The sequence below is a fragment of the Aspergillus pseudotamarii genome (assembly GCF_009193445.1).
Source record: "Aspergillus pseudotamarii strain CBS 117625 unplaced genomic scaffold BDV38scaffold_23, whole genome shotgun sequence".
Taxonomy (NCBI): domain Eukaryota; kingdom Fungi; phylum Ascomycota; class Eurotiomycetes; order Eurotiales; family Aspergillaceae; genus Aspergillus; species Aspergillus pseudotamarii.
Window position 1 is genome coordinate 138,559 of NW_022475037.1, and position 14,014 is coordinate 152,572.

General features: G+C 47.3%; 5 protein-coding genes across 5 annotated transcripts; 4 read left to right on the forward strand and 1 right to left on the reverse strand.

Moving 5' to 3' along the window:
- Positions 1-1,284: 1,284 nt before the first annotated feature.
- BDV38DRAFT_245321 (uncharacterized protein) lies at positions 1,285-1,888 on the reverse strand. The gene is made up of 2 exons (XM_032054430.1): positions 1,502-1,888; positions 1,285-1,451 (listed from the first exon to the last, which is right to left on the reverse strand). The coding sequence occupies exon 1, from the start codon at positions 1,828-1,830 to the stop codon at positions 1,642-1,644; it is 189 nt and encodes a 62-aa protein (XP_031914120.1). The 5' UTR covers positions 1,831-1,888; the 3' UTR covers positions 1,285-1,451; positions 1,502-1,641.
- Positions 1,889-4,055: 2,167 nt separating this feature from the next.
- On the forward strand, positions 4,056-5,247 carry BDV38DRAFT_77488 (uncharacterized protein). The gene has a single exon (XM_032063914.1). The coding sequence runs from the start codon at positions 4,294-4,296 to the stop codon at positions 5,065-5,067; it is 774 nt and encodes a 257-aa protein (XP_031914121.1). The 5' UTR covers positions 4,056-4,293; the 3' UTR covers positions 5,068-5,247.
- BDV38DRAFT_245325 (CCR4-NOT core subunit CDC39) lies at positions 4,902-12,066 on the forward strand. Its single transcript, XM_032054431.1, has 3 exons — positions 4,902-5,409; positions 5,471-11,385; positions 11,448-12,066. The coding sequence occupies exons 1-3, from the start codon at positions 5,103-5,105 to the stop codon at positions 11,511-11,513; spliced, it is 6,288 nt and encodes a 2,095-aa protein (XP_031914122.1). The 5' UTR covers positions 4,902-5,102; the 3' UTR covers positions 11,514-12,066.
- On the forward strand, positions 11,646-12,066 carry BDV38DRAFT_77484 (uncharacterized protein). Its single transcript, XM_032063913.1, has one exon. The coding sequence runs from the start codon at positions 11,778-11,780 to the stop codon at positions 12,018-12,020; it is 243 nt and encodes an 80-aa protein (XP_031914123.1). The 5' UTR covers positions 11,646-11,777; the 3' UTR covers positions 12,021-12,066.
- Positions 12,067-12,244: 178 nt separating this feature from the next.
- On the forward strand, positions 12,245-13,940 carry BDV38DRAFT_245328 (seipin). Its single transcript, XM_032054432.1, has 4 exons — positions 12,245-12,374; positions 12,442-12,626; positions 12,715-13,170; positions 13,238-13,940. Exons 1-4 carry the CDS (start codon positions 12,309-12,311, stop codon positions 13,659-13,661), a joined length of 1,131 nt encoding a protein of 376 aa, XP_031914124.1. The 5' UTR covers positions 12,245-12,308; the 3' UTR covers positions 13,662-13,940.
- The last annotated feature ends 74 nt before the right edge of the window (positions 13,941-14,014 follow it).

Genomic DNA, 14,014 nt, shown 5'->3' on the forward strand with positions numbered 1-14,014 from the left:
CTCCTGGTCACAATCAGACTTGTGAGAGAATGGAACTCCCATACACATAGACTTCTCTAAGACATTTGGCTAGAAGTGGTCCTACCTGATGAGGAGATATGGAAGAGCATCAGTCTGGTGCCCGAGTCGCACGACGAGGTCGTCAACACATAGAAAATTGAGAAATGCAGCTCAATGATGCAGAGTGGGTGTAAAGTGAAAGGGCAAATAAAAAGCTGAGTTATTGTAAGGAGGCGCGCCTTTTAACAAGGCAGATTGCAAGCAGAAATAGCTAGGTGCGCAGGGAGGAAAGCACCGAGATTTTGAAGACAGGTAGCTCGAGACCAGGCTATAAGCGGTACTTTCCCTACGTAGACGATATTACAACAGTGGAAAGTGCTTCTGCTCAGTTCATACAAGAACATTGGTTTACTCGTAGTGCTGCCATAAATCCATGACCTGGAGATGCAGAATATGAAGCTGATTAGAAGTAGTAAAATATTAGTCGGACAAGGATCAAACCCTTGGTTGGCACCATTCCCCTGCTAAACTTATCCATCGTAAAATAACCTCGAACATTCCTAGTTGCATCTATGATAACATGGCCAGACGAAATTGAATGTGAATATTCGAACTCCGTCCTTCCTCAGGTTCCTAGGGCTGGGTGCCTGGCTATAGATTCATACTCTCTTGCTAACTTCTTATGTCAACTCTAGTTCTAGTCTTCACGTCCGGAAATATACATCCATGGCCCACAACAAAAACATCCCCAAACAAGAGGATCGTATAGCAAGCGACATCGCCGAAGATGAACTTGTAAGTGCACTAAAGGCATGACCAGATGGAATCAGGATTAACTTTTCCAGATCACCTGAGACGGGCCAGGTGATCTTGAATACCCAAAGAATTGGGCCACTTCTCGAATGTGGCTGGCGATTTTCTCAATTTCAAGCTTTGTCCTCATGAATCCATTTTTAACAACTTTTGTCGCTCCTGCTTTAGACATTATTACGGAAGAGCTCAACGTCACAACTTCGCCACGAGTGATCATGTCGATCTCTGAGTTGGAGGTGCTGGATGTACAATGTAAGTTTTTGATTAAATCGACTACCAGAATACTGGCACCTGGTAAACCATAATAGAATATCTTTGGGCAGCTTAGCCTCGAATCAAACCAATCTGTAAATGATCGAGCACTTACAGACCAGGTTATGTCTCGCTGCATGAAGACTTAATCAGACAGCGATACTACCGGCAGGGCTGTGTTCAGCAGCGACCTTGAGGTCTTGTATATAGGTTCCCGCTTCCATTGGGTCTCATTCACAAGCTTTCGATGTAACAAGAAGCAGTTGTACTGTTGGTCCATATAAGTTGTCATCACGACATGTCGTTGTGGAGGAATGTGTTGAGATTCACTGAGCTCGTCGTACTTTAGCTCTTGCGGATTCTAACCCCAGAGAATTTCGTGTCTAGTTAGTATATCCCTAAATAATAGCCATTAGTAGAGCTGATATGGTATTAGCAAGTTACTCACCGAGCTAATATTCCGCTATTATTAGTGAATTGTGTTTGAAGACACACCCCAAGTACCTCCTCTCGAAACTGACTAACTATCAGCTTCATCTGTCTCCAGGTTGAGCCGCGAAATTGTTAATCCAGATTCTAACCATTCGCGTCGACATTACACAATGCGCTATGCAACTCATCACCCTCTAACAGTAAAACTCCATCGTTGATATCATCAGGCATGATACGGGCACAATTTAAACCGGAGATTCTTGGCGGCCGGCCGAGAATAATGCTAAAAGTTTTATCCGTTGAATAGATTTGGGCAGCATATCTCTTTCCCATCTCAAGTTGGTAGAATGGATGGATTTCCTCAGATTTAGCATCCTCGTGGTGAAGTCCAAGGGCGTATAACATACTCGAGAGATCGCCCATACAGCGCCAGAATTGAAAACCTGTCGTATCAACCTTGAGCACAATAGAATGATTCCGTCTGAGTATCTTTCGTAGTTATCACGTAAATTTATTAATTAATGGGTCTCTCTAAGTAAAACTATACTAACAAGGGATAATAAAACTAGGGATCATATTCTGGGCTTTGGTAGTATATAGTACATATATGTGAGGTCGCTTAAATAAATTAATAACTATTATTTTTGAATCATATTAAAGTTTAGGCGAAAGACAAGTCACAGTATCTAGCTCTAAAATTTACACCCTTGCAGAGAAATGTCATTTCTAGCTTGCAAACTTAAGCATCCCTGCTCATGACCGCTTTTCTACTTCAGCTCCACACTAGAAGAACCATCGATTCAATCGTCTAGATCGACACTGGTGACGGTCTTGGGGTTCTGCGCCATTCGTACGACGATGTAATCACGATTCATGGATCATGATTCATGGATCTAGTGGCACCAAACTATTATGTCAGTCGCTTGAAAGGTGGTCTCCTGAACTTATACTCAAAGGCCCAAGCATGTGGGGAAGTCCAACATCTGTTGAAATCACGACATGGTCTAGAGAGACGCAAGATTGAACCCTAGCAAAGGTAGTGCAATTTAATGCAGGAAACGATTTCCGACCTGTCCAAGAACACTTCCGTATATACCAGGTGTACCTGCCATGTAGCTAGAAACAAAGACTCGTCATATGTAGTATCTAATGGTGATATATGGAGCCCTCACGCATATTTTGACCGTTACCCTTGTTGGTGTAGAGACACTATCCATATACTCCTCCTATCTCTCTCTCTATATATGTATCTATATATATGTACGCCTAGACATCCAATGGTCTATTCAAACCCATTTATGATCCCTCAACTAGGTATTACATACATTTACAAAATGAATATTTTGCTGGACAAGACGCTCATCCCTGTCGCACCCGGGTTTTACATCACCCTCACTGTTGTAACTATCCTATCTAGCCTCACAGATCAATGGACATGATAGATCGCCTCACGAAGACTTGACTCAGCAAAACCGATTGTCTTGTTTGAGTCGCGATCTATATACAGTAGTAGTAGTAAGCACTATGTGTTTAGGGGTGGATTAAATTACGCTAATGTTGGGTTATTATAGCAAAATGGATGCACGGCATAGCCTTTTATTTGACTAAGGATACGCCATAGCCATCATGATTCTGTCTTGATTTTATAATATCTCTGCATAAACAACCTATCTGCCTAAGACAGTATTCCGGACGCTTGACAGCCTTGGAGGTGTCATTTCGGGTATAATCTCAAAAGTAATAATAATATCGGGGTCCGAAATGCTCATTGTTGGGTTGTCAACATTTACCTCTAACAGTAATAGTTTGTGAACATGTCTCCTCGGTCATACAAAAGGCTCATGATCCACATCCACTCGGGGTCTCCTATATACTATCATAGCTGCTAGTATCTACATATCTTCGACATTCCATAAGATACCTGGTCCCTCCCGATAGGACGCTGCACTGTTATAGTACATTGATAAAAAGAGGGGGGCAAAGCGAAAATAGTTTTAATGATGGATTAGTGGCCAAAATATCTCAATTATTTGACAGTGAGTGGTTAAGAGGAGAACAAGAAGAACGAGGGAAAAGTAGTGAATGGATGGTCTCAACCTCCAAGCAGCGTGTTATAAGCATGCAACGTTGATGCCAAGCCGCTGCTCGACCCTAATCCTGGCCAGGAACGCCATGCCTCTTCCAGTAACTCGCTGTCATAGCCCCGTGCAGCCATTGTATGGTGACTAAGATATTATATAATTTGAAAACATAGGCTCACGTGCACTCAATATAATCATGAATGCCAGCAACATTTGACCGCAAAAATGTGGAGCCGTAGGCTCTGTGTGCTGAGCAGAGTAGTGTGCGGTGTAAAAAAAAAAATTCTTAGTTATCCACTACATACGAAACCTCAATGGGCGTCTCATTCTCTGTTTGATCCGTTAGGTAGTTTCTCTTGGGCATCATTGTTTATGTTCCATAGCCCTAGTACTAAAGACAGCCTTCGGGGCCCTGTAGCCTGAGGTAGAAACTAAGCACCAATCCGAGCTAGTGCTGTCAGCCTCAGGCAGCATCTCCACCTGCCGTCCACTCAACCTCTCTTTCTCTGTCCGTCATTAACTCGGAACTTCCAACCTGTGCCACGAAGCAACATTCATCCTCATTGTCATCCTATTTTGGCTCTGCCACCGCAAGATCTACCCTTATTGCAATCAAGTAAACAACAGCGTCATAATTAGGTTGCAAACTTCCGTCGACTGTCGTCACGAATAAAAATTTGTCGTCGCCTTCAGATCAAATGATCGCGTCTCCTAGATGACCTTCCCTCCCCCTCCTCCTTCCTCCCAATCGTCGATTGCTTCTGGCACCGATAAGTCTTCCACGATCAGACCTGGAAGGTCACAGCAATCTGCCTGGGGTCCATCCGTGTCCCAGTCCAGCGTTCGCCGTGGACTGACTCCGCTTGCGACCAACAATCTCGCATCGTCATCTTTCCCCTCTGCCTCTTCCCGAGGGCCACCTCAGTCCAGTAGTCCTGGTCCGGGCGGTTCAACTTCATCTCCTTTGACCTCCTCCTTCTCTGCGGTTCTGAGTTCCGCACGAGGCTTTCCAGGCGGCCGGAACGCGCCCTCACCTGCCTCCACACCGTCACCATTCACCTCCTTCCAATCTGGCTCGCAACAACATCAGCAGCCCGGACAATCTCTCTCGTCTCCTAAATTCAGAGCCCATACCCCGTCGTCTGGGTCACATCTGGCTTCCACAGCGGGTTCTATCGCGGGTGGTGGAGGCTCCGGGGGAGGCGGAGGTGGGACGGGATCTTCCAGAGGCGCCACCTTCTCTCCGTTGTCATCTGGGACAACGGTAAACTCACCTACAGGGTTTCCTTCTGACAAATCGGGCTCGGCAGCTGCAGCTCACGCAAGCCAGTCTTCGTTAACAAAAATATCTATCGCTCAAGTATTTCTTCTCCTAGATTCAATTACGGAGAAAGAAGGTCGAGAGAAGTGGGACACGAAAGCTGGTCAGATTCATAAAGTAAGCCAATTTATCTTTGTTCGGAATCCTTGCAACGCGAACTATCGCTAATGTATTGTTGCTTCTAGCTTGTTGAGTCCAACGGCATGGAGGTCTTTTCCAAATATTTCAGGCGCCTTCTCACAGGTAACGCCCCTCAGATCTTTCCCGGTGTGAATAAGTCTGTGGAAAATGCCGGGAACTATCCTCTCCTGGTGCAAGAGATGCAAAAGGTATCTCAAGACATCGAACAGGCCCAGAAAATCGCGGAGACGGTAGATACTTCCGAGGGCGATATTTTCCGAGATTTCGACCTTTCAACGTTCCTGGATCATTTCAAGCTTGATCCTATCTTGAAAGTTTCACTTGCGCTGGCTTTTAAGATGGCTAACAAGTCGGACTTGCGCGCAAAGGGTAAGTCTGTCGCTTCGGATGCTTTTAGTAGTGATCGGTGTCTCACCATTCCCGCTTTTAGCTGATGCAATCCTCTCCAACTCGATACCTCCATTCCTCCAAAGCCTCGCGACTCCGTCGGAGATAACCAAGGACTATAAGAATGCCTGTATCGGAATGACGATTGAGCGCTTCATCCTGTACCCACCACGCAATTTCACGGACGAAGTGAAGGCCAAGCTCGTATATGCGGCCAATCTACGCTATACGAGACTGGGCGTAGAGATGCCTTTTGAAATTGCATCTGCCCTGCAAATGTTCAATTTCATCAACCCGAGATATACTCTAGTCCGTCAATTGCACTCAAAGGGGCCGAAAGCGACTTCAAACCCAGACGCTGTGACTGAAACCATTAACTCAGCCGGCTCAGAATGCTGGAATGAGGAACATCTTGCTAGTGCACTGTTATTCTTGGTACTGTCACAATATTGGCAGGAATTTTCCCTTGAAACATTCCTTGCAGCTGTCAAGTCACATTACGGTGAAAAACAAATAAGCTGGCCTCTGATTTTCCGGAGCTTTGATCGGGAAGGCTTGAGACTAGATGCGAAGCAATTCGCCAAACTATATTCGGCTCTCTTAGCTGCTGCTTCCGAAGACCCGACCTTGGACGTTCAGAAACTCTGGGGCGGCGATTGGGAACATCGTGACACTCAGCTGTCCTTTCTCACGGCTTTCCTTGTCTCTCGAACCGATGTGTCGCAGATCCCCAACCTCCGCGCTACTTTCCCTCCAGACTTTTTTGCGGACGGCCCTGAGCTTGTTCGTTTACAAGGAGAGCGTGCAGCAAAATCACCCCTACGGTCTTTGGATGCCATGAGAGCTTTGTTCGATCTCTCCTTGTTCTCTCAGGCCTCCTGGGCGGTCGCCGAGAGTCAACTGCTTATCAAGGCCATCGTTCAATATGATCTCCCTGTCTTCCTATGCTCAGCGTTGACCCTTCCACAGCCGTGGACCACCGTTCAGCAAAGCTTCGTCCTCCGGACACTAGTTGTTTTCATACTAAAACAAGAGGAAGGATACCAGTTGGCTCTGCATGGAGCGTGGCGTCAAGATAAGCAATGGCTGGCGGAGCAACTTTTCACTACATTCACTCAGGATCCGACTTCTACTGCTGCCATATACGAGCATGCTGTCGAATACAATTGGCTGGATTTCCTACTAGGATACACAAATGGCCTCGCCATGGATCTTGCCTGTTATGCTCACCGTAAGGGGCCTTTCGATTTGGAACAATGGGTGCGCAATGCTGCCCAAAAGGGTCCCATGGATATGGGCAGCTTATTGTCCAAGTTTCTGAGGATAAAGGCGGAGGACGAGCTTCATGTTCAAAGGAAAGAGCAACCCGCGCCTCAAATGGTCAGCCTTTCTGTGAAGACCGTCTATACCTTGCTGTCTGTCTTGGAGGAATACGTTGGTGATCGTGAGAACCTCACACCAGTGCAACGGATCTGTATCCAGACGTATCCTAGGTTGATCAATTACGGAGAAGGTTTTGATGATATTATCGATGCCAACGGTGAAAACGGAAACTCTTTGCCTGAGGCCGTTGATAAGCAGATGCAGGAGTTGTTCGGTAAGATGTATCATGAAGAACTGTCCCTGAGAGAAATTCTCGAGTTGATGAGACGATATAAGTCTTCGCGCGAACCCGCTGAGCAAGACTTGTTCGCCTGTATGGTCCACGGACTCATCGATGAGTACCATTGCTACCATGAGTATCCATTGGAAGCTCTCACAAAGACAGCTGTCATGTTTGGCGGTATCATTAACTTCCGACTTGTTGATGGTATCACCTTAAAGGTCGGTTTGGGCATGATTTTGGAAGCCGTGCGCGAACATGACATGCATGACCCGATGTACAAGTTTGGAGTTGAAGCTATCGAGCAGTTGATCAACCGACTTCCAGAATGGGCGGGCTTTTGTCATCTGCTATTGCAGATTCCGACTTTGCAGGGCTCTCCAATCTTTCAAAAAGCCGAAGAGGTGCTTCACGAACAAGGAAACCAGGCCCGCGACTCCGATACTGCTCGGCTGGATAATGCTTCCGCTGGATCTATTACTAATGGTAATGTTGTGGACGAGACTGCTGCCGCTGACGGAACAAGTCGTAAATTCATTTCTGTACATGTTGATTCCCCTCTCCGACCCGAAGTCTACAAGGACCCCGACGAGGATGTGCAGGACAAGATTCTATTTGTACTGAACAACGTATCGGAGCAGAACATCGAGGAGAAGCTACGAGATCTCACCGATGTTCTCCGGGATCAACACCACCAATGGTTTGCTTCGTATTTGGTGGAAGAACGGGCAAAACTGCAGCCTAATTTCCAGCAGTTGTACCTTGACCTCCTTGATCGCATTAATGATAGGGTGCTTTGGGCGGAAGTTCTGCGAGAAACATACGTCAGCGTTTCCAAGCTGCTTAATTCCGAGGCCACTCTGAATAATTCCACCGACCGTGGGCATTTAAAGAATCTTGGCTTATGGCTTGGATCCTTGACTATCGCAAAGGATAAACCAGTCAAGCACAAAAATGTCTACTTTAAGGGGCTTCTCTTGGAAGGTTATGACAGCCAACGCCTGACGATCGTGATCCCATTCACCTGTAAGGTGTTGGTCCAGGCTACCAAGTCTACAGTCTTCAACCCACCAAATCCTTGGCTCATGGATATCCTGGCACTTTTGATGGAGCTCTATCACTTTGCAGAATTGAAACTGAATCTCAAGTTTGAAATAGAGGTTCTATGCAAAGACCTTGATCTTGACCATAAAGCCATTGAACCTTCCGTCATCATTCGAGACCGTTCAGCGCACATTGAGGATGCGTTGTCGACAGCCAACATTCCTGAAGGTCTCGAAGCGTTTGAAGACATGGCACTTACAAGCATCAACCAAGGCATTCGTCACGAAAGGCTATCACCCGCCGCTATTATGTCGACGCTGCCAAGCTTAGATAAGATTCTTGTCTTGCCGTCGTCCGCAAGCAGCATGGTGGACCCCAACGTCCTTCGACAAATTGTACACAGTTCCGTCGAACGTGCTATTGCAGAGATTATAACGCCTGTGGTGGAACGGTCAGTAACCATTGCCTCCATCTCGACAGTTCAATTGGTCTCAAAGGATTTCGCCATGGAGCCCGACGAGGAGAAGGTCCGACATGCGGCTGGCATAATGGTTAGGCAACTTGCTGGTAGCCTGGCCCTTGTCACTTGTAAAGAGCCTCTGAAGGTCAGCATGACCAACTATATCCGTATGATCCAGCAAGAGTATTCTGACCAGCCTATGCCTGAGGGGCTTATCCTGATGTGTGTTAATGATAACCTGGATGCCGCATGCGGTATTGTGGAGAAGGCAGCAGAAGAAAAGTCACTTCCAGAGATCGAAAAGGTCATTGAGCCGCAGTTAGAAGCCCGTCGCCGTCATCGTGCGGCCCGGCCCAATGAGCCATTCATTGATCCATCGATGAACCGCTGGGGGCTTTTCATTCCCGAGCCTTATCGGCAGGCACCTGGTGGACTCAACAAAGAACAGCTGGCTATCTATGAAGAGTTCGCCCGCCAGTCTCGTGGGCCGGCAACAACTCATATCCCCAATGTTTCGACTGACTCTGGCCGCATTCCAGATGTTCTACAGGATCCTTATACCGCCATACCGAACCTTTCCACACCTGCAGAGCAGCCTGCTGTTCCTCACCGAACACCACAGGCGCAACAGGATGCCAGGTTGCAGCAGTCTGGGCTCGTCAGTGCACAGTCGCAGCTCAATGGGTTCCTTGAAGCACAGAGTCCGCGCGAGAAGGTTGAGAGCATCGTTTCCGATCTTCAACAAGCTGCAAGAAATGCGTCTGAGGAGCGTGTTAGAGATCTTGGAAGAGACAGCGGCGTCCTACAAGAGTACAACCAAGCCTTGCGGGCTATTCTCGCATCTCCCAACGGTGAGGAACTGGCGCGGTTGACGTCACTCAAGATCTGCACAAGTCTATTCTCGCAGACTCAAGGCACATTAGAGATTGAAGTACTCGTACATCTTCTTGCCAAGCTGTGCGATATGTCGTCTCTAGTAGCACGATACACCTGGGCGGTCCTATCGGAAGTTGATGATGAGCACATGTTCAATGTCCCGGTCACTGTCGCCCTCATTGATGCTGGACTTTTGGACATTCGTCGCGTCGATATGATATTGACAAGGCTTATTCTTCAGAAGAATACTGGTGCTCTAGATGTCCTTGCCAATCTGATGGACCGTGTTCTTTTCAGCGAGGAGCCTTCCGCCTTGAGGTCTGACTTCTCAGGCAGTCTTGAAGCTATGAGCCAGTGGCTTGCAGAAGACTCCGGTCTTTCGACTGCCAGCGACATTATCAACAAGCTGCGCGAGTCTGGGATTCCTGAAGTTGTTAACCCTCTACTCAGCGATAAAGCGAGAGCGAAACGTGATCAAATGGAGTACATCTTCAGCGAATGGATCGGAATTTACAAGGCTCCGGGTGCAATTGATCGCACCTATTATTCTTTCCTCAAGGATATCCATGAAAGACAAGTCATGGACAACCAAGAAGATTCTGCCTTATTCTTCCGTCTTAGCATCGATATTTCCGTTGCAATGTTTGAGCATGAGTCTCAAAATCCTAATGGCAGCCTTGATGAAGCCTACCTCTACATCGATGCCCTCGCAAAGCTGGTTGTACTTCTTGTCAAATTCCAGGGCGAGACACCAGGAGCTACCAAGACTAGCAAGTCAGTCTACTTCAATTCTATCCTGTCATTACTGGTGCTCGTTCTCAACCACCATCATGTTATGAGGGGTGAAGCCTTCAACCAGCGCGTCTTCTTTAGGCTCTTCTCAAGTATCCTTTGCGAATATTCCTTGAACGGCCTTCAACAGAGCGAACAACATCAAGAGATGATGTTTGCCTTGGCTAACAAATTCTTGTCACTCCAACCTAAGTACTGCCCCGCGTTTGTTTACGGGTGGCTAGCGTTAGTCTCGCACAGGTTCTTCATGTCAGGTATGTTGAACATGCCAGAGCGTACGGGCTGGGGCCCTTATTGCGAGATCATGCAAGCTCTTCTTGCTTATATCGGCGAGCAACTCAAGCCTGCAAACATCTCCTATGTTATCAAGGACATGTATAAGGGCGTGCTTCGCATCCTGCTCATCCTGCATCATGACTTCCCCGAGTTTGTGGCGGAAAACCATTTCCAGTTCTGCAATGTTATCCCCGCACACTGCGCTCAGCTTCGAAATCTTGTCCTGAGCGCCTATCCGTCATCCTTCCACAAACTACCAGATCCGTTTAGAGAGGGCCTGAAGGTCGAACGGCTGGAGGAGATGCGGGAAGCGCCAAAGATCGCTGGTGACACGGCAGCTCCACTCCAGCAGGCGAACATCAAGAGTGTAGTTGACTCTTCGCTTCACAGCGGAAATGCGTCGGAAGCGGCTTTGCAGCAGATTTGTGAAGCCGTGTACAACCCGACTACCAAGGAGACCGGCCTCTTCTACACGCCAATCAACGTCAATGTGGTGCTTCTGAATGCCCTGGTGCTCTACATCGGCCAGAGCGCTGTCTCTGCCAATGCATCTAAGGGCAACACTCGTGCAGCATTTGACAACTCCCCTCATTCAGCCCTTCTTGAGAGATTAGCGAAAGCCTTGCGGCCTGAAGCGCGCTATTACCTGCTGAGCGCGATGGCGAACCAGCTTCGGTATCCTAACAGTCACACCTACTTCTTCAGTTTCGCAATTCTCCGTCTGTTCGGTTCCGACTACTCAGAACAGGATGAGTCCGACATTCGCCAGCAGATCATTCGGGTGCTGCTTGAGCGACTTATCGTTCATCGTCCTCATCCTTGGGGATTGATTATCACTCTGCAAGAACTGCTTCAGAATCGAAGCTACACCTTTTTCCGTCTTCCCTTTATTCAGGCGGCGCCTGAGGTGAGTCATTTTTATCCCGCGTTCGCTCGATTGAACAAGCAACTAACCAGAGATGTCATCAGATCGGTCGTTTATTCGATGCACTCCTGCAGCACATTCAACAGCAAAGCCCTAGAGCGTTGGCCTAGGCATTGACGAAGAATCAGCACCTTTTGCTATATTCTCTATTAATACGAAGAACTTGACCTTGCCACGATGTCTTATTTCTGACATGAATGTTTTCATGGTGATTGCCGATGCCGCTCATGACATTTAGCATCCATATTTACGGAGCTCTGCTGGGATGTATGATTTGTTGAAGAGTTCTTTTCCTCTATTATCTTTTTTTTTAAGTGGGCCGTCTGTACTGCTTTACCTCGTTATCATTTCTCGGTTGGGTTTCTGGGAGGGATATGCATACCACTAGGAGGACATGTCAGCACGGTTCAAAGCTACATGAAACCTTTTCTCATTTTTTTCTTTCACTTTCTTCACCCTATTCTTTTTTTTTTTTACCAATTCCTTTCTCCCTTGTACTTCTGTTGGACATTTGCGTCACTCCGGTTCTGGTGGCCTGTAACGATAAGTATAAAAAATACGGGGGTATAATGAGGTTTTGTTTTACTTTGCATTTTCAATGGCATTTGGGAGTTTGATCCGATCGACATGGAGTAGTGAATGTGCAAATCCATTGTAATTGATGCCGAAGGATAGAATCTTTCTCGTAGTAAGTAGGTAGTGTATTTGTAGCTACTGGGAGAGTAGTTTAAATTAAATGGATACCTGAGAAGGAAGGTTCACATGTTCCCGCGGAAGAGAGAGAGACCCTGTGACGTCGACGCGACCCCGTCAAAATAGTTCAGGTAGACTCACAATATACTCCGACACAGCTGTCACAAAAATTTGCTTCGATTACCCTCCCTTTATTTCCTCATTACCGCATCATGGAATCTGAGTATACTTCCGAAGAAGATTCAGGTCATAAGCCTACAGTGGTAACTAGGACAACGGTAAGAGCCAACACCAACATAGGAGATGATCGAATTGGTGCCCTAACAGCTCTACCATAACGCGCAGAACGCACTGGTCAAGTACAGCCGACCATTATTCTCAAAACAAGCCCAGAAGGCATATTTGGGAACCTTGCTATTTGTTGGCACGGGCCTATGCATGCTGTTTGGGTCCGCCCTCGCCTATGGGATTTTCTACTACAGATTCGTTCCCCAAGTCGGCGTTGGACGCGTGGTGCATTTACAATTCGGGTCAGTACAGGATTGATCGGCAAATATCTGGAGATAACCTGGATGCTTTGGTCTGAGGCATCTGTTTGCTAATCGTACCTGCTAATAGTGATGGGCATCCTTGGGGAATCGCGTCGCTCGGCTCCGAATTGGTCTCCCTTCAGCCATACGACATAAACGTGGAGATTGAATTGCCTCGTACCCCGTCAAACCTTGCCGCTGGGAATTTTATGCTCGATCTGACTCTCCTTTCCCATCCTTCGACGTCTGTCCTGACGGGCACGAATAACTCTACGTATCCTATATCACGATCGCGCCGTTCTGCTATCCTGACATACGCCTCGCCTCTAGTGGATACAGCCAGCAAGCTCTCATTTATGCCGTTCTATGTGTTTGGCTGGTCACAGGAGGCAGAGAAGCTGGTGGTACCAATGATGGAACGGGTTGAGTTTGCCCGCGGATGGCGTAATCTGCCTGAAAGGTTGCGGCTGGAAATCCATAGCAGTGAGGAGATGCAGATATACAAAACAACGGTGGAATTCAGAGCTAGGTTTACTGGATTGAGGTATGGCGCCCAGGGCCCCAACGGGTTGCTGTTTGGGGTGTGACTACTGTGACTAACGGTACAGCAGATGGATGATGTACAACTGGAAGATCACGTCGTTCTTTATCTTTAGTTCCTTGTTCTGGAGTATCTGTATGACATCAGCAAGCATTTCTTGGGTGATTATAGCTTCTATATCAAGCACGGGTACGCGTGAACCGGAGGTGAAGGAAGAAGCGGGCGACGAAACGCCGATCAAGCAAGAACCTTCTGAGGAAACATCCTCTCTCATGGAGGCACCCTCTGCTTCTTCCACTATTCCAGGAGGGAAGCGGAGGATCAAGAGAGAAGATGAGTATGAGGCAGATGACGACGAATCCGAGGGTTCGCCAAGAGACCGAGGTACATTATCGTCCAAGGAGGTCGGTGCGGGGACGACGGGGTTGGAAAGTGCTGAGGCTCGTGGTGTTCAACGAAGGCGAAGCCGCCTGTTCAATAATGAACCGTCCTAATCGGCTTCAATGTCTTTCGTAATGATTTTCCAAGTCGGCGTCTTTTTTTTTTCTTTTTCACAGGATTGATACCCCATCATCCGCGGAAGCCATTGTGTTGATCGAGACCTCTTTTGAGGCGCAAACGATCCTGTAGTAACACTTCTTGTACACTGAATATCATTTCTCTTGTGCGGATGATCGGGTTTACACGAGATCATGTTAGGCTGCAAGGTGAATTAGTGTCCAAAGTAATGCCACGTACCGAGTACTGGGTACAGATAAAGATAACTATAAAATATATTTAATGGCGTTATCGATAACGGAAAGTGGGCTGTTGGCAAGGCGGGGAAAAAATAGGGAAAATCAGTCCC